This window comes from Leptonychotes weddellii, chromosome 10 (genome assembly GCF_054177405.1).
Source record: "Leptonychotes weddellii isolate Sample4059 chromosome 10, ASM5417740v2, whole genome shotgun sequence".
In the NCBI taxonomy this organism is placed as follows: Eukaryota; Metazoa; Chordata; class Mammalia; order Carnivora; family Phocidae; genus Leptonychotes; species Leptonychotes weddellii.
The window spans coordinates 99,556,621-99,582,821 of record NC_138378.1 but is presented as its reverse complement, the minus strand read 5'-3'; the positions used below and the strand labels follow the sequence as shown (position 1 = coordinate 99,582,821).

The following is a 26,201-nucleotide window of genomic DNA, read 5'->3' as shown; positions in this document are numbered from 1 at the left end:
TGCTGAGCAGGGAGCCGGACGTGGGGCTTGATCCCAGGACCCCAGGATCATGACCTGAGCCGAAGGCAGCCGCTTAACCGAGTCACTCAGGCGCCCCAGCCTGCTGTTGGTTTTCAAGGCTACTACAGAGTTGGAGAAAATGGAATAGGAATGGTGCAAGTTAAAATCACACAAAGCTTGTTTTTCTTACCAAGATATCAATTTTTTTTTTTAATAAACATTCTCTGGATTATTTCAAGTTTTTGGTTAATTTCCAGGATTATGAAAAAGTTGATTCTAATACCTTCTGCCAGTCTTCTCGTTGCTTTTATGGAGTAAGGAGTTTTCAGAGGTTCTTAGGCCACCATTTTTGCTGATGCCCACCTGTGGAATATAGGAAAAGTATGGAACCTGAAATTAAGGTCCCATTTTCCAACTTAGTATTTCTTGGTTTTGGGATGACCAGTTGACCAAGGAATCTAAACTTCTATTTCTTCATATTAAAAATGGGCATATTAATATCCACCTCTCAGACTTACTATAGTGATTAAGTGAGATAATACATTTAATGCATATTGGATAAAAACTAATCTGTAAATCATTATCAAATGGGAGGACACATAAGGAGTTTAAAAGGCAAAAAATGAAAAAAAATTATATCATTCAGGTTTTGTTGGTGGAAGCAGAGGCACTTTGAGTAGTTTTGGGATGCCATCAAGGGGCTTACTAAAGGAATAAGATGTTATACGAACGTGCGGAGAGCTGGAGAAATGAAGGTGTGGAAGAGGGAGTAGAAGGATCAGGGAAAGAAATCATTTCCCAGTCTGCTTGAAGCACTGGCACAGTGGAGAAGTCAGAACTTACCAGGGCATCTGAGAAGCCGAGTCCTTCCAGCCATTGAAATGGGAGCATGAAGGAGGAATTTGTGGAGAGGTCTGTGGAAAGCTGTTGTCTATATGTAGCTCCCAGCCTGGGGGTCCCCAGTGAAACATCTGATGGTGGTCCCGGGGCTGCTTTTGGTTGGCAGGGTCCACAATCAGAAGCATAAGCTGTATACATAGAGCAAAGGACAAGCTGGAATCTGCAGGACATCTCTGCGTCTTGTGTGACACCATACTTAACCACGGCCACCTTCCAAGAGTAAAGGCTGTTGCTTTACTTCTGCCTTTCAGATCCCCAACAAATTCCCCCCTGACCAACTGTAATGCAAAATCTGAAGGGAAAGGGATTTTTGGAAACATAGTTTCCCCCTGAGGCAAGTTGACATAGCGGTACATATGACTTACTAGGCCTGCCATGGGATCTACTGACTCCCATAAACCCACTGACTCATCATGGTGATGTTCTGGGTCCCAGAGGAATAGCATTAACTAAGAACTTACCAACCCTGAAAAGACAGTTATTTCTTTTCCCCCAGGAAAGAATTACCTGGCAATGTTAAAGTTTAAGTCTTTGGGGGAAGACAAGGGAAGAATTATGGTATATGATAGTTATGTTATAGTGGGGTCCTTCCTCACCAGTATGGGCTTGCCCCTTCCTTCTTTTCTCCCTCCCTCCCTCCCTCCCTTCTTTCCTTCCTAATTTTTTTTAAGAGGCTCTGACTCTGAAATCGCTCAAGGATTTTTATTTCTGTTATTTCTAGGCAGAAGAAATCCTTAGGCAAGAGCTGGAGAAAAAAGAAACGCCGAGTTTGTACTGCTTGCTTGGAGACGTCCTTCGAGACCACTCTTGCTATGACCGGGCCTGGGAGCTGTCCCGCCACCGCAGTGCTCGGGCCCAGCGCTCCAAAGGCCTCCTTCATCTGCGGAACAAGGAGTTCAGAGAATGCGTGGAGTGCTTTGAGCGCTCGGTGAAAATCAATCCCATGCAGGTGAGACAATTCAGAAAGCCCCATCCGCGCCGGGCACTTAGCTCTGCTTTGCTTTGGTTTCTTACTGAATGAGTACCTGCCTGGTGAGCTTCTCTTTGCAAGCTGAGAGCCTCTGCCGATCACTGCTTCTTGCTCGTCATCGAAAGCATTGGCTTTCTCTTAGGCACTTTCTGTTGTGTTTCTGTTATTGACTTTTCTGTTTTATTTTGTTATTTCTTTCCTTTAACTGTCCTTAAGACACATGCAGCTATGACAGTTAGGTTCCGTTTTCAGCAGCTATGTTAGGAGGAAATGAATGGGAGTCTGACTTACAGCCTCTGTAGGACTGGGGCAGGGCGTTGTGGAAATCAATAATGAAAGCAAAGCTCAGGGCGCCTGGGTGGCTCAGTTGGTTAAGTGACTGCCTTCGGCTCAGGTCATGATCCTGGAGTTACAGGATCGAGTCCCGCATCGGGCTCCCTGCTCGGCGGGGAGTCTGCTTCTCCCTCTGACCCTCCCCCCTCTCATGTTCTCTCTCTCTCTCTCATTCTCTCTCTCAAATAAATAAATAAAATCTTTAAAAAAAAAAAAAAGAAAGCAAAGCTCATATAAACAGGGTGACATCTAGAATGGATTATTGATCATTTAAGAAAAAGTATATTTAATATACAAAAATATTTTTAAATGTTTAAAAAATTTTTAAGGTTTGAAAACATAATACGAAAAGAGTCTGGATCTTTAAAATACATGACAAGTCAATCTACGGGAGAGGACCTAATTTTGAGGGGGAAGAAATTGACCTTACTTTGTACTTAATAATAGTTGGTAAAATGATTTTATTCTCAGAAATGGTCATTGTTTTTTTAAGCCATCCTTTCTTTATGACTGCTTTCCTATTTCACCAGATGTACACATTACTGTCAACCATGGGTCCTGACAGACATGCAGACTGAATTGGTAGAATTCTGGTTAAAATACTAATTTGTAATCAGCTCCTACTGTTTACTGAGCACTTACTGTATGCCAGATACCTTGCTGGGCATTTTGCCAGTATTTGAACTCAAGACAGTCTGACCAGAGAGCCTGTATGCTTTTTTTTTTTAGAAATTGTGGTAAAAAGCTCATAACATGAAATTTACCATCTTCATCATTTCTAAGTGTACAGTTCCGTAGCATTAGTTGCATTCCCATTGTTGTGCAACCATCACCATCTGCCATCTCTACACCTTTTTTTATCCCGTAAAAACTAAAACTTTGTATGCATTGAACGGTAGCTCCCTATTCTCCCCTTTCTTTAGTCCCTGGCAACCATCCTACTTTCTGTCTCTGTGAATCTGACTACTGTAAGTACCTCAGATGAGTAGAGTATTTGTCTCTTTGTGACTAGCTTATTCCACCAGCAGAATGTCAATGTTGTAGCATGTGTCAGAATTTCCTTCCTTTTTAAGGCTGCATAATATTCCATGGTAATGGATGTACCACCTTTTGTTTATCTGTCCGTGGTTGAACACTGGGTTGCTTCTACCTCTTGGCTCTTACGAATAGTGCTGCTATGAACAGGTGTGGGCAGAGATGACCATTTTTGAACTGGGTAGATTTGGGGCATATCTTTTATATTGAAAAAAATTAGAAGTACATCTTTGAGCTAATTGCTTTCTTCACTCTGGGTAATGAATACAGTGAGAACCTTCCAAATCAGCTGGCTGGTAAGAGATCCGGGGAAGAGATTAGCAGCAGAAATTAACAGATGCATTCGGCAGCAAGGATGTTTAAAGTATACTTAGAGTTGGTTTTTATTGACCGCTTGCTCTAAGTCAGTGGTTGTCAGGTGGGGCGGATTCTGCCCTGCAGGGGCATTTGGCGCTTTGGGGGTAGGGGGCAGCTGTGGGATCTACTACTGCCATCTAGTGGGTGGAGTCCAGGGCTGCTGCTACACATCCCATAATGCACAGGAGAGCCCCTAAGATCAAGAATTATCCAGCCTAAAATGTCAGTAGTGCCAAGATTGACAAACCCTGCACTAATGTGATCATCCCTAGGCTTTTTTTTTTTTTGTCCCAGTAGAAAACAGAACTCAATATTGTGTTGTCAAAATTTTACTTTTACTTTTAGGAAAATTGTATCCTCTCCTTGTTTATCTTAGTACCCCTGCCTAAAATTTGCCTACCCACAGCTGCCCTAAAGGAGTGAAAAACAAACTCCCTCTTAGCCTCCATAGTGTAAGTTAAATCAGTGCCATGTTCATCACGAACATGGATTACTCTCCCAAGCACACAGTCTCTTCCCAACAGACTGGCATTCACATTTTCCTTTTCTTCCTGCCTCACCGGCTCCTCCTCCTCAGTCTTGGTGGGTTCCTAGGCTTAGTCCTTGGACCTTGTCTCTGTCTACGCTGACTCCCTGGACTTCATCTGCTCCCATAGGTTTGATACTGTCTATACACCAATAACTCCCCCATGTGGGTTTTAGCCCCATTTTCTCCCCTGAACTCTAGTTCCCTGTGTCTGACTGCTCCCTCAGTCTCCCCATGCGTTACTCCAACTTAATATCTCCAGCGTCTGAGATACTGTTCTCCTCCTCCTAAAGACTTTGGTCCCCATGGTTATCCCCATCCTAAATTACCCTGACTGGCCTTCCTGCCTCTGTCCGTATTCCCATCTGCCTCTTCTCAGTGACCATCCCAGTGGGTCCTTTCAAATGTGAGTCAGATGTGTCATTCCTCTGCTCCATTCCCTAGTGATAACAGCCCAGATCCCTGAATGGCCGGCAGGGCTTCTCCCAGCCTAGCTCCTCCCATTACCCTCCCTGCCTCACTCACCCCACATTAGCCTCTTTGTTCTTCCCTGAATATTCTAGACACGTTCCTGCCTCAGGGTTTTAGAACTTGCTCTCCCTCTGTCCAGAATGTTCTTCCAGATATCTGCATACCTCACTCCCTTGTCTCATTCAAGTCGTTGCTCAAATGTCACTTGTTCAGCGGGGCCTTCCACGATCGTTCTGTGTAAAATCACAGCCCACTTTCCACCTCTCCCTTATACTCCTTACTTTCTTTCCCTGCTTTTTCTCCAGAGCACTTAGCACCTTCTAATATTTTTACAGTTTACTTTGAAAAAAGAATTCTATTTCTCCTTCCCTAGAATGTAAGTCCTATGAAGGCAGGTATATTTTCCTGGTGCCTGTAACAGTGCCTAGCACCTCCTGGGATTCAATAAATATTTGTTGAGTGAGCAAATACATAATATCTTTAACTAAGTTAGTCAATCAAATATACATACTAATTGTCTGCTCTGCACATAGCATCAAAACAGTAGCAGCAGATTGCCAGAGAGGCTGGTTTATACCCTCTGGTACAATCCAGTGAAGCGAACGTGGCGAAGAGTATAAGGCATCAAAGAAATAGCAAGTGAGTTATTTGTGAAGCACTAGTTATATAGACGTCAAAGAGGTAGTAGAGATAGAATGGTAGATAATGAAGACAGGATGTTGCATTTGGCTTCGGAGGACAGTACTTGAATAGGCCAGGAGGTTGAGGGCATCCCAGGCAGGTGGACAGTATGAGCAAAGCCCTGGAAACAGAAAGAGAAGGTTGTGTGTGTGTGTGTGTGTGTGTGCGTGTGTGTGTGTGTGTGTTTGTTTGTTGGGAACAGAGGAGTTAGCGAATAGGCTAGTTTTGCAGAGTAAAAGGGAATAGGGCAGTTTCAGTGGGAAATCTGGACTGGAGCCAGATTATAGACGGTCTTAAATGTGAGGCTAAGCTCTTTGGCTTTTTATTTGACGGATAGGGAGCCATTGAAGGGCTGATTTGTGTTTGGCTTTGTTCTGAATGAAGGAATGTGGTTTGCATGGAGATAATTTAGGCTTATTGTCCTGGCAACATTGTGGCCGTGTGAGATACTAGATGTGGGCAGGTTTGGGAGGCCAGCACTAGTCTAGTGTGACAGTTATTGGTATGGCAGGGGCAAGAGGAAAACGGGATGGATTTGAGGGAATCTGCAAGGGAGGACTTGACAGGGCTTGATGGTCTCATTATATAATTTTGAATTAATTACTTAGCAAGACAAAGCAATGACAGTTGCTCAAAGCAACATCACAATACAAACAGATGTGATGTGAGGATATTTTGTAGTTTGTCATATGGATCCAGTTGAGGCAGGCTGTGAGCCATGCCAAAGTATGCAACCATTTGATGCTACAGTTGTACAGAACTACTACAAGATGCACACTTGGACTCTGTAGGCATGAGAACCCGGGATCTGAGTTTGAACTATCTCTGGAGAAGGAGAGCTCCTACATGCTGTCATCTCCGTTAAGTTCCGGAATAGAAGGAAAATAGAAGAACGGAATTTAATAGAAAAAGGAATTTAAAGAAATGTATTCTCTTCTTTCAGACATTTCCGAACAGTTAGGTTTAATCACAAAATTTAGGCAAAATGACAGTGATACTTGAATGGCTTTTGTGCATTGCAATGATTTTCTGAAACCACATTGGTATAAAAATAGGAGTGTTTGGTTTTATACAGGGAGGGTCTGCAAAACCAAATGCGCTGTCTGCGGTACATTTGTTAGAGAACCAGAAGATGTGTGTACCATTTCCATGTGTGCTTTCGAGATGCCGGCTGTTGTCCACTCATTCCTACCTGTTTCATTTTCCCAAGAAACTTCTGAAACAACTAAAATTCATCCTTAGACTTGAGTTTGTGGGCTGTTGGAAGCTGAAGAAAGTGGGAGGAAATGGTAGCCAAACCTCCCAAGCAGGGTCTCACAGTGTCAGGACCAGAAGTAAAACAGAAATCCTTATGTCTACTTACTATTCCCATTGTCCCCTACTCTTATGTAAAAAATAAAACAAGGAAATTGCTCAGATATCAAACCAGTATGTGTAGCTCTGAAAAAGGAAAATATCACTTCCTATTATTTTTTCCACCCTCTCCCAGTACACACACTATATTCCTTTTCTTTTGTCAGTCCCTCCCCAGCACGCACCCCCCTACACCCCATTTATTTTCCTGAACTCTCCTCCTTATTGAACTGGTCACCCACCTTTGTAAGGTTATATGATGTTACTGCAGTGATTATATCCAGTGATTATATGCGTAGGTGGAAGGGCTATCTACAGTCAAGAGGAGGTGGGTGGTCACCGCGACTGACCGGGTCAGGGAAGGCTGTGCTGGAGATGGTGCAGGGCTTAGCTCAAGTGTGCCCCAAATGGGGGAAGGTGGGTAGATGTTCAGAAGGGGAACTGGCTTCCCAGGGAGAAGAGCGCGAAGAAAGCCATGAATTTGAGTGTTCGTTAAACATAAATGGTTTATGTTTGTTATTCTGGTAACCCATCCCATTTAGCATTTGTCTCAAGATTTTTCATTTTTAAATGAAGTATTGTTCTCTGTGACAATAGTTGTACTTCAAAAAATATACCCTTAAAAAATGATAGGCAAGCATGCTTCCCATGGGTATACAAGAGAGGGAATATAGTAGAGTGTTTAAGGTTCTGTAGCCCTACAACCCGGGCTTGAGTACCAGTTACACCATAACTGCTGGAGTGCCTTTAGGCAAGTGGCTTAATAGTCTCTAAACCTCAGTTTCCTCACCTGAAAAATGGAGGAAATAATAGGACCTACCTCGTAGGGTTGATGTGAGGATTAAATAAGACAGTTAATACAAAATGCACATTGCCTGACACATAGTGAGTTATCAAGAATTGTTACAGTGGGGCGCCTGGGTGGCTCAGTTGGTTAAGCGACTGCCTTCGGCTCAGGTCATGATCCTGGAGTCCCGGGATCGAGTCCCGCATCGGGCTCCCTGCTCAGCGGGGGTCTGCTTCTCCCTCTGACCCTCTTCCCTCTCGTGCTCTCTGTCTCTCATTCTCTCTCTCAAATAAATAAATAAAATCTAAAAAAAAAAAAAAAAAAAAAAAGAATTGTTACAGTGGTGCCTGCCTTGCTCAGTCGGAAGAGTATGTGACTCTTGATCTCGGGGTTGTAAGTTTGAGCCCCAAGTTGGGTGTAGAGATTACTTAAAAATAAAATTTTTAAGAGCGAAAAAAAAATAAATGAAGTATTATTAATTGTTGCATAAAAAGCAATTGGAGTGGGTTTTCACAGACATCCACTTTGTACTTCCATCTTCTGCCATAGTCTCGTCTATATTATATTTAAAGCCTGTGCAGTGGACAGAGCTCCCACGTGCAGTGCTAAAATCTGAACAATGACCAGTAACAGCCTATTTCTTTTTTTCCAACCCTTTGCTGATACAACTTGCTTACGTTACCCTTTCTTTTTTTTTTTTTTTAAAGATTTATTTATTTATTTGAGAGAGAGAGAGCATGAGAGGGGGAGAGTCAGAGGGAGAAGCAGACCCCCCGCTGAGCAGGGAGCCCGATGTGGGACTCGATCCCAGGACTCCAGGATCATGACCTGAGCTGAAGGCAGTCGCTTAACCAACTGAGCCACCCAGGCGCCCTTACGTTACCCTTTCAAGGACAGCGTGCAGGATGCTTGCTGATATAACCTACTGTGCTTGCTCAGAGGTGCTGAGAACAGTCACCTCCTTCAGGTCCTGGGTGTTGGTAGGAGAAATACTGGAACCAGTGTCTTTATAAGCCCCCTGGCATATATCAGACATTCGTGCCAAGCTGCGGCCCGCACGAGGCATGACGTTACCTGACTACCAGTTGGCTGGATTAGTGGGAAATATGGGGAATCATAGGCTAGATGTATGGGGAGCAGAGCAGAGCAGGCCTAAATAAAGCATGTGGGGAATAGTCTGAATTCTCTTGCTGCAGTGGTTTGATCACTTACTGCATGGCCTAAATGTACCACTATTTTTATATAATGTGGCTTGGTAACTTTTTGTATAGTTTATAATAAACCCTTTGGCAGCATTCATTTTCAAAAAGCAAACAAACCAAAAAAGTGTGTTTTTAGAGGACAGTAAGGAACTCAATTCTCATTTGTCAAGAGAGCTAATGAACTTGCACAAAATGTAGTTAACATTTACCCTCCACCTCACGGGCCATGGTGATGACACTGACTATGTGAAAACCAGAAGACCTGTCTGTTGAAGAAACGTTAGCATTTATGTCAAAAGTTAGTACTTTTTGTTTTTTTAAAGAAGTCATGTCCAAAGATGATGATTTAACATGCGGCTATAAGAGATGCGTTTTCATGTCATTCTATGAGGCTTGACTTTTTATCTAGAGCAAATGAAAATGAGCACAAATGGTTTACAGGATTGGTCCATACCATATTTTCTTGTATGTGTATGAAAAGTTGAGATCATAGGTGTTAATGTGCTAGCTTGTTTAACAGAACTAGTTCAGTACCAGTTGAATTTACCAGTTCAGTATCAGTGACATTAGATGCTTCCAATGGAAAATTTGTTAATTCTGTTCTCATAATGGTTTAATTTTTTTCACCCAGTTAATGGATTCAAAATAAAATTTTAGGAAATTAATTCTCTTAAAGGTGAAACATCTGACATTATTCTGAATGCTGTTATAAGTTAACAAGTTAAACATAACAGATAAAAGTATTATTTTTTTAGTGGTGATAATAAGGATATAAATTTTGGTAAAATAAGGCAACATGGTAAAAAGAATGCTTTTTCTGAATTAAGAAAACCTGTGGAGCGTGAATGTACTTGGATTTGGTTGTAGTGGTAGACATATTATGGAAGTGGTAGACAGGCTTCTACTAATGGATATAAAAACTGGCTCTTGTCATTTACAAATATTTTCATATACACTGTTTGGATAATTGAATTATAGGATTCTTGTGACATGTCTGATGTTGAATTAAAATTTGTATAGTGTGGCAGTATATACTTTTCTGTTTCTGCCCATCATCAAGTGGACTTTAAAAATGTTTGAGTTTTTGAAGAATTATTTTATAAATCAATTTTAAGTGTCCTACAATGATATGAACTTTTTAAGAAAAAGAGTCTTTTGCCTTTTGGCTGCATTGTGTTCATAATCAATTGGAAATCTTTTATTTTTATGTACTCAATTAATGGAGTTCCAAAAAAACTTCAGCTTTTTAAAAAAAAGTTTTTAGCAAATTGTAATTATTGAAGACAACACTTTCATACAGGGAGACATTGAAATTTTCCATAAAAAGGAATAATGAGAGCTCAAACGATAGACAGGATTTAATTTTAAAATGTAAAATTAACTTTTGAATATATTTCTGTATTAGTCTGCTAGGGCTGCCATAACAAAATGCTACAGACTCAGTGGTTTAAATGACAAATTTATTTGCTCACAATTCCAGGAGGTAACAGTCCAAGATCAGGGTGCCTTCAGGGTTGGTTTCTGGTGAGGTCACTCTTCCTGGCGTTTGGATGACAGGGCTTTTCCTCTGTGTGCCTACAGTTCTCTTCTTATAAGGACACCACCAGTCCTATCAGATTAGGGCCCCACCCCTATGACCTCATTTCATTTTCATTATTTCCTTAAAGGTCCTATCTTCAAGCATAGTCACACTGGGGGTTGAGGTTCAACATTTGAATTTTAGGGGTTTAATTTAGTTTATACCATCCACTTAGGAGGAATCTTTTCTTTGTAACCTTTTATTAAGCAAATTTCAATTACATAAAATATACAATAGCAGAGAGACTACTATAATGAGCCCCTTCCCACATGCGTCAACCAGCTTCAACAGTTACTAATGCATGGCTGATCTTATTTCATCAATATTTCCCTGACTCTACCCCATATTATTTTGAAACAAATCCAATATATCAAATCATTTAATTTTTAAAATGTTTGAGTATGTATCTCTGAAGAAATGACTTTAAAAAGTAACCATAATGGGGTGCCTGGGTGGCTCAGTCGGTTAAGCATCTGCCTTCAGATTAGGTCATGATCTCAGGGTCCTGGGATCGAGCCCCATATTGGGCTCTCTGCTCAATGGGGAGTCTGCTTCTCCCTCTCCCTCTGCCCCTCCCCTCTGCTCGTGCTCTCTCTCTCTCTCTCTCTCAAATAAATAAATTAAAAATCTTTAAAAAACAGTAATCATGATACCATTGTACTTAAAACATCAGTAATAATTTGTAGGAAATTTTTTTTTTTAAGAGGGGTCGGGGGGAAGGGCAGAGGGAGAGAGAGAGAATCCCAAGCAGACTCCACGCTCACACGGAGCCCGATGCCAGACTTGATCTCATTACCTGAGCCGAAATCAAGAATCGGACACTTAACCAACTGAGCCACCCAGGTGCCCCTGCAGAAAACTTGTATTGAGCTTCTGATTTTAATTGAATAAATTTATATTTTATACTAGAATTAGGCCTATAATTTAGTAGTCTCTAAATCCTGGTGAAACTTACAAAGAATTATAAATAGAGACAACTTATTTGATGAATTTTGTCTCATTAAAAATATTTGTTCAGGGCACATGGATGGCTCAGTTGGTTAAGCATCTGACTCTTGATCTCAGCTCAAGGTCCTACTTAAAAAAAAATTGGGTCCTACTTAAAAAAAATTGGGTCACCCAGGTGGCCCATTCGTCTAGGCATCTGCCTTCGGCTCAGGTCATGATCCCAGGGTCCTGGGACTGAGTCCTGCATCAGGTCCTTGCTCAGTGTGGAGCCTGCTTCTCCCTCTGCCTGCCCCTCCCATGCTTGTGCTCTCTCTCTGTCTCTGTCAAAAAATAAATAAAATCAATTTTAAAAAAAAGAACCACAAAACTTCCCTTCACTTTCAAAACTGTTGCAGTTTGAACAATATATTACATGGCTTCCTAAGTTAGCATTATCGAGAACCTACCCTGTACAGACACGGATGTGGGAATGAATTTGGCTGTGTCATTCTGTCAGCAGAGAGCAGAGAGTTTCCACCAGGGAGTGATATGGGTAGAGCTGTCTGTGAAGGGACCTACATGCCTTTCTTCAGGATTATCCAACCCTGTAGATGTGGATGTCTCTTGTGGTTTTGAATAAAAGAGTGATATGACAAAAATGGTATTATAGGAAGTTTAAATAAGGAATGAATGTTATGGATGAGTAGGCAGTGGCTTTAGCAGCGAGGATGGAAAGATAGAACAGGTTGAAGCCTCATTACAAGGGGAAATCTTCTGAGACTTAATCATTTGGACTGGCAGGATAGAGGGAGAGCTTGGAATCCGAGAGGTTGCCAGTTTTCTCAGTTGTTTGGTGAAAAAGGAAGATGTCCCTGTTGATAAAATATAAATAATCCAAGAAGAAGGGAAAATATCTTTTACAGGAGGAGGTGATGTGATTTTGGATATTGAATATGAAGGCATGTCACTATATCTAAGCAGAGAGGGCCGATCGTCCATTGGACGTAAGAGCCTGACAGTAGGAAGGCCAGAATTGAGCTTGCAGATTTGGGGCTTTTTTGTGGAAGTAAGATGAAGCCATGCAAGTGAATGAATTCTTGACACAAAATCTTGGAAGAGAACACTGAGCAAAATCCTGACAGGTAGAAGAAATAGCACCAGTGAAAAAAATTTCAAACAAAATACCCCAGAGTCTTGGTCAGAAGGGTAGGGATTCATGGAAACTAAAGGAACAACAGTATTAGTGAGTAATTTCACATGTAGTGATGAAGTCCAGAGAGGGCCAAGAAGAGGTCACTGGATTTGGAGCTCACTAATGACCTTCAGAACCAGCTTCAGAAGGTTTAGAGTGGGTGGCATGTGAGAACAAGGATATGGCATCTGTAGACTGTTCATATTGGGAGCATATCAAAGAGATGAGATTCAAAATGTCATGTACAAGGGGCGGAAGAGGCAGGTAAATCTTTGCAAGATACTGGAGACCATGGTTGAGGGCAGTGGATAAAGGAGAAAGTGAATCCAGCGGATGGAGGAGAGATTGAATGTTATATAGAGAGGGAAAGATAATTAGGGAAGATCATTCTAGGGAAGAGTGAAATGAGAAGAGATGAAGGTATTAGCTCTGGAAAAGGAATAATATTTCTAATGAGACTGGAAAGAAGATGAGAGCATTACTATTATAATAGCAATTTCTATTTATTAACTATCTTCTATAGTCTAAGCTAGAATGTAAGTGTAAACCATTTTGAGGTATTGAGGGGGCTATGGAAGAATTGTGTTAAGACATGGCCTCTTGCCCTCCTGTGGTTTCTATGGGCTAAATGAGGAGAGGAGGCAGAAATAACTTTGTATGTGGCCAGGGAGTAGAGTAAATAGAGAGCATGCTTTGGATGCCTAGTGATGGCAGTATGAATGAGGATGTGAACGGTCCGTAAAGGCCTGATGTGGATGTTCTGAACTAGGAAGAATGGTTGGGATTTGGATGGGAGGCAAAAGTTGGGAAAACATGTTTCAGGAAAGGAGACTAGCAGATGCAAAAACCAACCATATAGCCAACAAAGATTTCTTGATAACTATTGGTTTCCACTGTTTATTTTTTATTCAGTTATAATAGTAGCAGCTCACATTGAGTATTTACTAGGTGCCAGTCTAAGCATTTTGCATATATTTTTAATCCTCACCACAATCCTTGAGGTACTTACTGTTTTTACCCTCATTTTACAGATAAGGAAACAGAAGGTTAAGTAATTTGTACCAGTTCCCGAAGCTTATGATGGGGGAGCTGGGATTTGAACCTGGACTTTCAGGTTCCAGAGTGCTTACTCTTAACCTCTTCCTTCTTGCCTCTAGAGGACATTGTCTTATATTCAGAAGTAATGGTGGATTTGGTTGAGGTCTAGTTAGAAGTTATGAGGGGTGCCCGCGTGGCTCAGTAAGTTAAGCGTCTGACTCTTGGTTTTGGCTCAGGTCATGGTCTCAGGGTAATGAGATTGAGCCCCTCATTGGGTCCTACGCTCAGCGTAGAGTCTGCTTGAGATTCTCTCTCTCCCTCTGACCCGCCCCCGTTCACGTTCTCTCTCCCTCTCTCTAAAATTAAATAAATAAAAACTCAAATTTAAATAAATAAATAAAATCTAAAAATCTTAAAAAAGAAGTTATAGAAAGTTTTGAACACAAAACTGTCATACTTGAATTTTTTTCTTCCTTGAATGAAGAACCACTGGGGATTTCATCAGGAGCAAAGAGAAGTTATAACTTGGGTATTTTCGAATGATCGAGCACGTGACAGCAAGTGACTCTGCAGGACTGGGGAATTTTAGAGGATCTGAGGCAGCCCTTCCCAGCCCATTCTGTACAGAAGACCACACTTCTGTGACACAATACTCTGATAGAATTGTTAATTATCTTCGGAACTTGTGCTCCTTCTTGATCTGTAGCGGTTAATTTTCGATGTCATCGTAGTTTTTGAAAGAAGAAAGTGTTTTTTTTGGAAATGGAGTTAAAGAGTTTCTGTTGTGAACTGGTATTAGCTGTGGTGGAAAGACTCGTGGAATTGGAGCTTACATTCCTATGGAGAAGACAGAATGAACATATGTGAATAATATGTAGAGAAAAAAGAGATGCTTTTCCTTTTTTTCTTCCTCTCTCATATTGGTAAGCAATAAAAAATGAAACTCTTAGAGTCTCCCTTGCATAACTGCCAGGAAACACAAGCACTGCAGTTAACATCTGGGCTGTAGCTGTGACTCCAGGATGGTGGGGAGGGCAGAAGACTTGCTGCCCCGAACCTGATTCCGAATCCTAGAGGCCGCAAGGAACATAATGTAGGTCAGTCACCTCATCTTTCTTTTTTTTTTTAAAGATTTTATTTATTTATTTGAGAGAGAGAGAATGAGAGAGCACATGAGAGGGGGGAGGGTCAGAGGGAGAAGCAGGCTCCTCACTGAGCAGGGAGCCCGACGCGGGACTCGATCCCGGGACTCCAGGATCATGACCTGAGCCGAAGGCAGTCGCTTAACCAACTGAGCCACCCAGGCGCCCACCTCATCTTTCTGAGCTTCAATTTCCGTATTTGTAAAGTGGAGATTATAATACCTGTCTCAGCATGCCGCTGGGGACATTAGAGCCGATGTGTGCACAGTGTCTAGATGTTTCCAGGTCCATAGTCAGTTCTCAGTCATAGATGGTACACCGTGGGCTTTATCTCCCTTCCCTATTGCCGTGCAGTAATAATGGTGGAAGGAAATCGTTTCCCATTATCTGTAGCCTAGAAATAGGGAGATACATTCAGCAGGAGAGTCTCACATGCAGATGGCATGTGAATGCTTGTACGACCTCACATTGTGTATTCTCTGGAAAGAGTGGGCAAAGGTAAGAACCAGTGGTAACCAAATCGAGGAAAAGAGGAAGAGGAGGGCATTAAACAATTAATAGCCTGTCTAGTAAAAGAGAAAAAGTCTGTGTAAAGTTTAATTGCTCCTGTAGTTTAAACAAGACACTGTATAGAGGACACTCTTCCTTCAGAGAGAGAAGCTGGCAGCTGAGGGCTTTTGTTTCCTTAGGGAGGAGAACTGCATGTTCAGTAAATGAGAAATTTGGTTATGAAAGAATTTTGAAAGAATATGAGCCCCAAGCATCACTTCAGGAAAAGCTGTTACCAAAGACCATTGGTATCGCTCTTGGATTTGTCTTGGGTCATTTCCTGTTTAAGGAAGCCACATTCAACAACTTATCTGCGTTTGGGGTCATGGGAATGAGTCAGGGATGTGAGAAGAGGGGATGGAGAGTGCAATGTGGCCTTTAGGATTCGTTCTAATGTGTTGACCGTCATACGTGATATCAGAACAATTCAGACAGATATCTTGTTTCAGAGGCAAATTAGCAAAAGTGTGAAGCTGCTGATCATTCATTCTGCAGAAACTTTGAGGAGGAAAGAAATTTGAGTAGTAGTAGACTCATCATTTAAGAAAGAAAATTGTAATATATAAGCAAATGGTACCTCTTGCAGATGTGCTTTAAGACTTGTAAAAATTAACTTTTTAATTGTAAAAATAACCCATGCCCATTGCCTGGTGGTGCTTAGTGTATGTTAGCCTTCAGAGTAGCAAACTGTTTAATTTTTTTTAAATGGCTTAATTTCTATTTTAATTATTGAGGTTAATACATATTGTGCTTTCTATCTTCATCACACCTGTTGCATACGAGGAACCAGGAACCGTCGTGTGGCTTCAGGCAAATTACTTCCTTTCTATGCCTTGTTTTCCTCTCTGCCTCTTTTGAATCGATTTCTAATTCTAAGGCTTCTCATTGAATGGATTCCCTCCTAGCTCCTCAAACCTGCGGCCTTCTCGTTTGTATCATCAGGGTGCTTACTTTGCCACTAGATGGCACTAATGTACCTTTGAACCCAGTCGCCTCTGGGTTTTCAGAATCTTGGGTGTGAAGAAGCCTTGGAATTTTTGCTTGATCAAATCCCCATTTAACAATTGGGTGACTGAGACTCAGAGGTTAAGTTACTCAGAGTCTCTTGAATCCCACTCACCCGTCTTCCCCTCTATTCCACTGTTTCTGTAGGGGGCTTTGTGAGGGAAACTCAGAGAGAAACTTCTCAACCATTCTTGTTCTTTGTTAATTATTTTAAAAATATTTTTAAACCATTCTTTAAGTTCAGATACCATCACATTCAAAATAAGTAGTTGGCTTCCTTTTGTGTTTCTGTATTGGCTCCCTCAGAGAAAAAAGCTAGACTGTCAGCTTCTAAAGATCATTGCCCTACCAATAACTAGCCTGCCTTTACAGTTTGCCCTGGAATGAGCCCTACAGGTATCTCAGCCAGCCTCTCTGTCAGACGATCATCTTTCTCCATTCTTGCCCAGTCCCTTTAATAAGAGGTTTGCCTTTCAGCTCATCCCTCCAACTAAATATGGTTGTCCATTCTTGTGCTTCATCTGTGTCCACTTGCCTAACTGAGAGAGCTTTGGGGGGGTAGATGCGCTCCGGTTCTTAAAAAATTGATCTCCTGGGTTTTCCCAGCCCATGTTGACTGTGTTCTTTTATTCCTCTCTCACTCTATTGGTGGCAAGGGTGGTATGGCCATAAATCTTGGCTGTATGTGGGCAGAATGGTACAGTGGGAGGCATTGTGGCATGTGGAGAAATCGTGGGCTCTGCAGTCCCATTGCCTAGGTCAGGTTTCTCCTCTATCGCTGATGTCCTCTGTGACCCCTCATCATCTCTCTGATGAGGGTGATATTTACTACCTTGTGAGGCTCTTGTGAGGAAGAAATGAGGTAATGTGTGGAAAGCTCCTGGCATCCATTCTTGGCATACATAGTCCATGCTCGTTAAGTGCTCACATTCTGACTGCTGTTGTATATAGTGGAATAGGAGAGACTAGAGCACATGAAAGGTAGGAGCCTAAGGGAGGGTCTCAGCCAGAGGAGCTAGATTTTTTTTAAGATTTTATTTTTAAGTGATCTCTATACCCAACGTGGGGCTCAAAGTCACAACCCCAAGATCAAGAGTCGCACGCTCCACCAACCGAGCTAGCCACATGTCCCAAGGAGCTAGATCTTTACTGAAGAAAGAAGGGAGGGAGGGATGCAAGGTATGCTGGGGTCGATGTCAATGTTTTGGAGAAACAGTGTAGAACTGTGCTGCCCAGTATGGTGGCCGCTAACCGGTATGGCAGTTGAACACACTTGAAATGTGGCTGAAGTCAAAATTGAGATGTGCCATAAGTGCAGGCTACATAGCAGATTTCAAAGACTTGGTATGAAAACAATAAATATAAAATATTTCAATAATTCTGTATACTGATAGCATGTTCCAATGAGACTGTCTGGATTTGTAGAGTTAAATAAAATGTCACTAAAATTAATTTCACCTGTCCCTTTTTACTTTTTAAATGTGGCTTCTAGAAAATGTAATGAGGCTAACATTATATCCCCACGTTGACTGGAAGGTAGAGCTCTTTGGTATTCAAGCATATACAATTTTAATTTGGGGAATCATCTGAGAAGTTTTTCTGAGGCTTTTGATTTTTTCTTTTATGGTGTTCTGTTCTTAAGAGCATGACCTGAATCAAGACGCTGGTCACTATTGGTAGTAATAGTTTAAGTAATAGTTTAAAATGAGAAAAGTAAGAGGTACCAAATGTTCTCCTTAGTCCTCCAAATTCTGAGGATCTCAACGGAAAAGCAAGGTATGAATGCATCATTTATGGCTTAGTGGGTCAGTTACAAGCAATTAGAAGATCTTAGAGTTTGTTTTTTAAAAAGCCATTTCATGGGGCGCCTGGGTGGCTCAGTCGTTGGGCGTCTGCCTTCGGCTCAGGTCATGATCCCAGGATCCTGGGATCGAGCCCCACATCGGGCTCCCTGCTCGGCGGGAAGCCTGCTTCTCCCTCTCCCACTCCCCCTGCTTGTGTTCCCTCTCTCGCTGTGTCTCTCTCTGTCAAATAAATAAATAAAATCTTTAAATAAATAAATAAATAAAAAGCCATTTCATGATTTCAAAGAGTAGGGTGTGTGCAAAAGTCATCTCCTATGTAATTAAATCTTATCAACAGATGGAATCTACTAGCAGTTAACGTTCCTAGAATTTTCCTTCAGATGCAAATTATTAAAACAACAACACAAATGACCAAGAGTAAAAAAAAGAGAGAGAGAACCATAATACTATATATCAAATTAAGTCATCTGCCTGATTTTCATTAAATTTATTTTCGTTTTAAGACACTGGTTACAAAACATTGACTTGTTTCAAAACCTTAAAGGTAAATAGTAATCTCATCACCTGCTTGTTTTAGAGCTATGAGTAATTGCTAATTTTAGACATTTGTAACCTTTGTCTTTACAGGTGGATTGAAAAATAATGCTCGCTATTTACATCTTGAATTTACACTTGCTTTTTCTTTTTTTTAATAACAACACATGTGAAATAGTTTTGTGGGAAGTTGGTTTGCAGAGAGTAAGCACGACACATGCATTTTAAGAACTCTGAGGGCAGTTGTCATTGTTCTTGCTTTAGTCCCAGGATGAGGTATCCCTCCTTCTAAGTAAACGTGTGATCACAGTTCATTGGATATAAGATGCCATCAGTTGTAACAGGCACATTTATTTTAAGTGCCACCTTGTATAAAAAAATGCCTCCAATAAACTCTGGCAAGCGGTCAGATCTATTTCAGAGATGTTAAATGGTGAAAAAAAATGCGTACCTTGTATCTGAGGAAATATGACACACAGATGTTGAAACTTGCACCTTGGTTAGAAGTTAGAGAACTTGGGTCGCCTGGGTGGCTCAGTCTTTAAGCGTCTGCCTTCCGCTCAGGTCATGATCCCAGGGTCCTGGGATCGAGCCCTACATCGGGCTTCCTGCTCCGCGGGAAGCCTGCTTCTCCCTCTCCCACTCCCCCTGCTTGGGTTCCCTCTCTCAGTGTGTCTCTCTCTGTCGAATAAATAAAATCTTCAAAAAAAAAAAAGAGAACTTGTTTTATATATCGTTTATAGGTTAGCATCAGATTTTAGGGCAGCTCAGAATGTATCATCAGTGAGTGTGGTTTGGTCTCTCGATTCTGTAAATAATTGACAGAAGGAAGATGTAATGAGGTCATTATTCAGTTGCTGGTAGTCCCTTGATTCAAAAAAGTGAACTTCTAACTTTGCTTCAACCTGATTATCTCTAGCATCTCCCCCCTCCCCCCAAACACACACCCAGCCCCTTTTCAGCAGGTACCTACCCCTCGAACAAAATCTGTTCTCCATAAAGGCTCCTGATAGCAGTTATTTATAGCCTCTTGTGAATTCAAGGCAAAGTGTTAAATTGCCCAAGGATGTTTGCTTTCTAAGCCTTATCTCTAATTATCGGCTAAAAATCTTTATCTGCTTAAAAACCATTCAGGCCTCAACTAGCCATATGGATCAAGTTTTGTGGAAATGGCTGGGGGAGGAGGGTGCCTGGGCCGCTTCCTGCGCTGCCTCTGCGGAAGGATCCGGACAGATAACAGAGCACCTCACTTCCTTTCCCACCCTGAAGGGTGCCACCGAACCTGTCCTCCGGCTCTCTGCCTTTGTCCTGGGAGTCAGGGAGCAAGTCAGCTGCATTCTCTTGCCCTTACTAAGTGTATCAGAAAGGAAAGCAAACTTGACTCCCAACAGCTGGTTTTCTGACTGATTTCATTGAATTTTTATCAGCTTTATCTTCCTTTTGATAGAGGCTATTGAATTTTAAGGAAACACTGTGATATGAAGAATTCTGTTGTAATTTCAATAGCTACTTCCTAATTCACCTGTTTGTTTTTTTCTAAATCTCCCTGCTAACACATCTTACTGACTCAAATCAGGCTTTTCATTTTGAACGGCTATTTGGTAATCCAGATTCTCAGCCTGCTTTCTCCAAATTATTTTCAGGCATGCCTAACCAGAGTTGCTCATGGTTAAACTGAAGAATTGTTTGTGGTCTAACTTAAAGATGAAAGCGAGAGTTTTTCTTCTTCTCAAATTTGTCATACATTTATCAGTTGTGATTTTGCTGATACTTTGCATACTTTGACATAGTTGATGCTCAGTCAGAAGGTTAGATTAATCCCACATTCATAGCTCTGGATAGCATTCATGGTATTTGGCTAACACAAAGAATGGTCTTTCTCGGCAGAAGATGGGCAGGGATACCGCACATGCTTTTGGTGTTGTATTAGCTTTGAAAGTTATATGAAAAAATTCGTCTCTACCACTCAATTTCCTACATGGAAACGAATGTAAAGTGTAAAATAAATATCCTATAGTTGTCTCTATGTGTTTGTTGTCTCTATGTGTTTGAATGACTTTGACCTTTTGTCTTTGCAGCTGGGGGTGTGGTTTTCTCTTGGCTGTGCCTATTTGGCCTTGGAAGACTACGGAGGTTCTGCGAAGGCATTTCAGCGTTGTGTGACTCTAGAACCCGACGTGAGTTTGTTTGGTCTGCTTTCCTTCTCACAGCTCTTTGATATTCTCTAAGTTACTTGGATTGTACTGTAGTTCAGAATAGCAATTCCTGTGGGTATAGAGTTTCAGTTATACAAGATGAGTAAGTTCTAGAGATTTGCTGTACAACATGGAGCCTGTGGTTAACAGTACTGTGTTGTGTTAAAAATTTGTAGAGAGGCTAGATCTCATGTTAAGTATTCTTCTCTCAAAAACAAAACAAAACAGATAAAAGGCAAAAAATTCCAATTTTCTATTATTTTATGTTAAAATAAAAGAACAGCAGTTCCTTTTGCGTTGGAAGAAAGTATACCTTTGACAGAAGGTCACACCTTAAGGTAAATGATTTATAAATCTAGAAAGAAGTTTCTTCTTATAATAGCTAAGTTATTCATGGAAATAATTTTGATACAACAGTTTTTTAGTTAAAATTATACTTAACTGAAGTACATAGCAAAATGTCATCTGTTTTGTCATTCAGTAACGTATGCTGCCTATGCTAATTGCCTTCTTAAAAAGTTCTTTTTATTTATAGTCTTTTAATATTTAATAGTTTTACTGAGATGATAAATAATTCACATCCCATAGAGTTCCTCTATTTAAAGGGTACAATTCAGTGATTTCTTAGTATATTCAGAATTGTGCAACCATCACCACAATCAATTTTAAGAACATTTTATTGTCATAAAAAGAACCCCCTTGTACTCATTAGCAGTCACTGCTCATTTCTTCCAAACACCTTCCACTCCCCGCCCTCCACCTCCTGCCCCAGGCAACCACTAATGTATGTTCTGTCTCTAGATTTGCCTATTCTGGACATTTCATATAAATGGAATCATACGCTATGTGGTCTTTTGTGGCTTGTTTCACTTAGATCAATGTTTTCACAGTTCATCCATGTTGTTGCATGTATCAGTACTTCGTTCCTTTTTATGGTCAAATAATATTATTTTATGTGGGCGTATCACACGTTACTTATTTGTCCATCAGTTGATGGACATTTGGATTGTTTCTTTTTGGCTATCATGAATTAGGTTGCTGTGTACAGTCATTTACAAGTTTTTGTGTGGACATACATTTCTATTTCTCTTGGGTATGTACCTACTAGTACAGTTACTGGGTATGGTAGCTCTGTGTTCAAAATTCTGAGAAACTGCCAGACTGTTTTTCTAAATCACCATTTTACATCCCCACCAGCAAATGTGTGGGGTTTCCAGTTTCTCAACATCTTTGCCAGCACTTGTTATTACCTTTCTTGTTGATTCGAGTCATCCGAGGAGGTGGCATCTTGTGGTGGTTTCGTTTTCCATTGCCCTGTTGGCTAGTGATGTTGAGCATCTTTCCATGTGCTTATTGGCCATTTGTGTCCCATCTTTGGAGAAATGTTTATTGACATCCTTTGCCCATTTTTAAATTGGTTTAGTTGTCTTTTATGTTGAGTTGTAGGAGTTTCTTTATACATCCTAGATAGAAGTCCTCATATGGATATATGATTTGAAAATTTTTTCTCCCATTCTGTAAATTGTTTTTCACTTTTGAAAGTGTCTTTGAAGTACCACATTTTTTAGTTTTGATGAGGTCCAGCTTACATGTTTTTTCTTTTGTTGCTCATGTCTTTGGTGTCATATCTAAGAATCCATTGCCAGATTTAAGGTCATGAAGATTTACCCCTGTCTTTTCTTCTAAGAGTTTTATTGTTTTAGCTCTTACATTTATGTCCAATCTGCTGTTAAATCTATTCATTAAACTCATCACACTACATGTGGTGGCGGATGTTGACTAAACTTACTATGGTGATCATTTCATAGTATATACATATTTTGAATCATTATGTTGTACACCTGAAAATAATCTAATATTCTTTCTCACTTTAAAAAATCTACACATCATTTCAGATAATGTAATTTCTTTAGTTCAAAAACTTTCATTTGGTCCTTTTTTATAGTTTTCATGTTTCTACTGAGATTCCCAAGTTGTTCCCTTATTATGTTCATGTTATCTTCATATCTTTGTTTGTATTTATAACAACTGTTTTCAAGTTCTTGTATCTTGTTCCAACATCTCTTTCATTTCTGTGTCTGTCTCTATTAACTAATTTTTTCTTTGGTTATGGATGAATTTTCTTGTTCGTTTGCATGTCTACCAATATTTTTTTATTGTATCCTACACATCGTGGATGCCGTGTTGTTGAGTTTCTGGGTTTTGTTTTCCCTTAAGGAAGATAGAGCTTTATTTTGGCATTTGGCTGATTTACTCGTGGATCAGTTTTATTTTAAACTTTGTTAGGGTGGGTCCTGCATTGTCCTTATTCTAGGGATGTAATCACCCTTCTTTTAAGGTATAAGCTTTTGGTAGTTGCACTTAATACCATTTGTGAACAATAAGAGTTCTCCACTCTGGTTGGTTGGAACTTGACTAGCTCTTAGCATTGTGTGACCTCCAGAATTTCCATTCAGCTCACGGCTCTCTGGTAGTTGTTCTCTGCCTGGCCTCAAGAAGTTTTGTCCTGTACATGTATAGCTTAATATTCAGCCAAGGGCTCAAGGAGATGCTTATTGAGGTTTCTGGAGCTTATTCTCTGCACAGATCTCACTTCCCTGTTTTTTTGCCCTGCAAGTTCTGGCCAACTTTTGAGCCCTGAACTCTCATCTCTTTCTTAATCCCAGTAAGACTTGCTGTGCTTCATTTGGTTTCTACCTCTCTGTGCTGAGCCCTGAAAGTGCCTCTAGATGGAGGTGTAGGTTGATTGTTGAGACATCTCAGTTTACCTTCTCTCAAGGGTCACAGCCCCATGCTGTTTGTTGTCTGACTTTTCAAAAACAGTTCCCTATATTTTGTCCAGTTTGTAGCTTTTTATGGTAATAAGCCTAGTCTAATACTAACTGTGCTATGTCTGCAAGCAGAGGTCCATTGCCACTTACTTTTTAAAACGTGCATATGAACTTGAAAACTGTATACTCTCTATTTTATAAAGAGCTGAACAAAAAGGAACAAACATAATTCATATCAACATTTATGTAATGACTTAAATTTATTTTTGTCATGCATAGAGGAATAGGTAGAGAAATACGTTTGATTGATGAAATACGTAGAAATAACACTGGAGAACACATACTCCTTTCTTCTCCTGTCTGATGAAGGATGATGGTAAAATAGCAAAGGCTTTTAAGATATGAAAAACAGTATTCTGCATCACCTTGGATTTGTAATAAATCTATATATTGTATAAATTGTATTGCAGATTGTCCAGTTACTTTGGAAATCTAAATTTGGGAATAAAATCTTAGTTAAATTCCAAATTAGTACTATAATAGTTATGTCAGTTTGTTGACTATTTTTGTTTTAAATTATGAAAGTTAAATTTAATTTATTTAATTTTCTCATATACCTTGAACATACCTTATTGAAAATTGTGATTGGAAGGAGCACCTCCTGCACTAGAAAAATATGTTATACTTTGGGTTGTAGCGATTATTTTACCTAAATGAGAATAGTCTATAACTGAGTTCTCTGTCATTTCAGAATGCTGAAGCTTGGAACAACTTATCAACTTCCTATATCCGATTAAAACAAAAGTAAGTACATCAAACAAATATGAAGAACTCAGTTTCCAAAATGAACAAGATTTTCTTCCACTGAACTTAGTGCCTTTACTCCTTTTCCCCTTGCCCATCCATACCTTTGAGTTAGGATGACTTACTATAGCCATTTGAATTCTAAATGTAATTTATTTTTTGAAAACATTTACTGTGTAATAAAATAAGAACTATTATTTGGAATCTTTATTTGATACTGAAGTTTTGCATCCTAAATTCCATTATACAATGAGAGCATGCATGCCTTTAGTTGGTCAACTCAGTTGATAGATTCTTACTGATTGCTTGCTTGCCGTGTACAAAGTATTACTGAGAAATATAAATATAAACCAATGTCTTCAGGAATTGTAGATTTAAAAAATAAAATATCAGGCTGTATTATTTTAAAAATTGATCAGCATTAGAAGTAGTATGTAGTAAATATCAAGTGGGAAATCCAAGGAGAGCTATAATAACAGTAGGTGATATTTGTAGAACACTCATTCTGTGCCAGACACTCTGTGTGGGTCTCAGAAGAGAGAAGGATCATGGTCCTGATTCAGGAATGCTTCTTCTTTTTTTTTTTTATTATGTTATGTTAATCACCATACATTACATCATTAGTTTTTGATGTAGTGTTCCATGATTCATTGTTTGCATATAACACCCAGTGCTTCTGACAGAATGCTGGACACAAGCTGAAATTGGAAGAATGGGTAGAGGGGACAGAGGAAGGCCTCTCTAGCGAGGGGAATGTGATCATATGCAGAGCAAGTAAACTGCACCAGCTATAGATTATAGTGAGGTCTGTAGGAAGAGAGAAGGTTGGAGTCAAATTGCAGTGTGTTCTGATGATCTGACTAACAAGTTGAGACTATCCTGTTGGCAGTGAGATGCCTGCGCTTTCAGTGGGGGCAATTTCATGAAGAAAGAAGCTTTTGGGGAATATTTATCTGGTGGCAGTGTGAGACAGACTGGAGAGGAAACTGGGGGCTGGGAACCCAGTCAGGAGACAGCTGTTGTAACAGTCCAGGCAGGAGATAACTAGCCTGGAAAAAAAAGGGCACATGCCAATTTATAAAGGGGACAACCAACTGGCCTTATTGACTGGCCATAGAAAGCCAAGGAAAGGAAGGGGAAGAGACAAGGATTGCTATTGCCAGAGTTTTAGCAAATGAAGGAAAGGATGAATCTGTTTCCATTTTCATTTGGCCTTATTTTCAAGCCTAATTTAATTTTTCTTTGTGGATTCACAAGATACTTCTGAAGATATCATTAAATCCACATTACATTGAGATACTTCTGCTGCTCTTGGATGACAAACTACATAAAGAAAGTACTGTTTTTTCTACTGTGTGCTTTGGAAAATAATATTATGTTCTTGATTGCAACTGATTGTGTTAAAATTCCCTAGGGACCTTTTGGTTTAAAGCAAGGGGCAGGGGAAATCCCTGTCATAGTTGTAGAGTGATCTCAGTGGGTTTTTCTGGTAACCCTGATAATTTTGTATGTAGTGAAGCTCTTGATACTCTACCTCGTTTTCCAGCCCATTAACCCTAAGAATTCCACTTTCTCTCGTAGGGGTCCTGCACATTGTTCAACTTCTATTTGGCGCTTTCTTGTCTTCCTGCAACTCCACAATTGGTTTTTGTGTAAAAAAAGTGGGGTTGTAAGGTCAAAGGTGAATCGCTGCTTTATTCTTGCCCTTTTGCTCTTTCCTTTCTTTGCTGCTGTTCCAGTCATAGCTCATTTTTGACTCATGAGATTGTTACTTCAGGTGTAAATTATGACCGCTCCTCTCAAAAGAACCCATGCCTAAAAGGTACCCTTTAAACCATCTCGTCTGTCCCTTTGCTCTCCTGGGGTTCTTCACTAACATACCTTCTTTGCTGTTTCATCTGATTCCCCAGGCATCACACCCCTGCTAGTCCTTTGGGAAAATCTCCCATCTTTCTCTGAAACTTTCATAGCAGTGTCACGACCATTGTGGGCTCGATAAGTGAATCCTGAACTGAAGATCCTTATGAAGAAGCCACACTTACGAA

At 40.3% G+C, this 26,201-nt stretch overlaps 1 protein-coding gene across 4 annotated transcripts in view; it reads left to right on the top strand.

Moving 5' to 3' along the window:
• TTC27 (tetratricopeptide repeat domain 27) overlaps window positions 1-26,201 on the top strand; it is a 156,000-nt gene that overhangs the window by 101,745 nt on the left and 28,054 nt on the right. For all 4 annotated transcript variants that reach the window (XM_081796958.1, XM_081796960.1, XM_081796957.1 and 1 more), the window contains 3 exons: window positions 1,622-1,849; window positions 20,465-20,563; window positions 24,104-24,156. In XM_081796958.1, coding sequence (XP_081653084.1) covers window positions 1,622-1,849; window positions 20,465-20,563; window positions 24,104-24,156 — 380 coding nt within the window. The remainder of the gene's footprint in view (window positions 1-1,621; window positions 1,850-20,464; window positions 20,564-24,103; window positions 24,157-26,201) is intronic.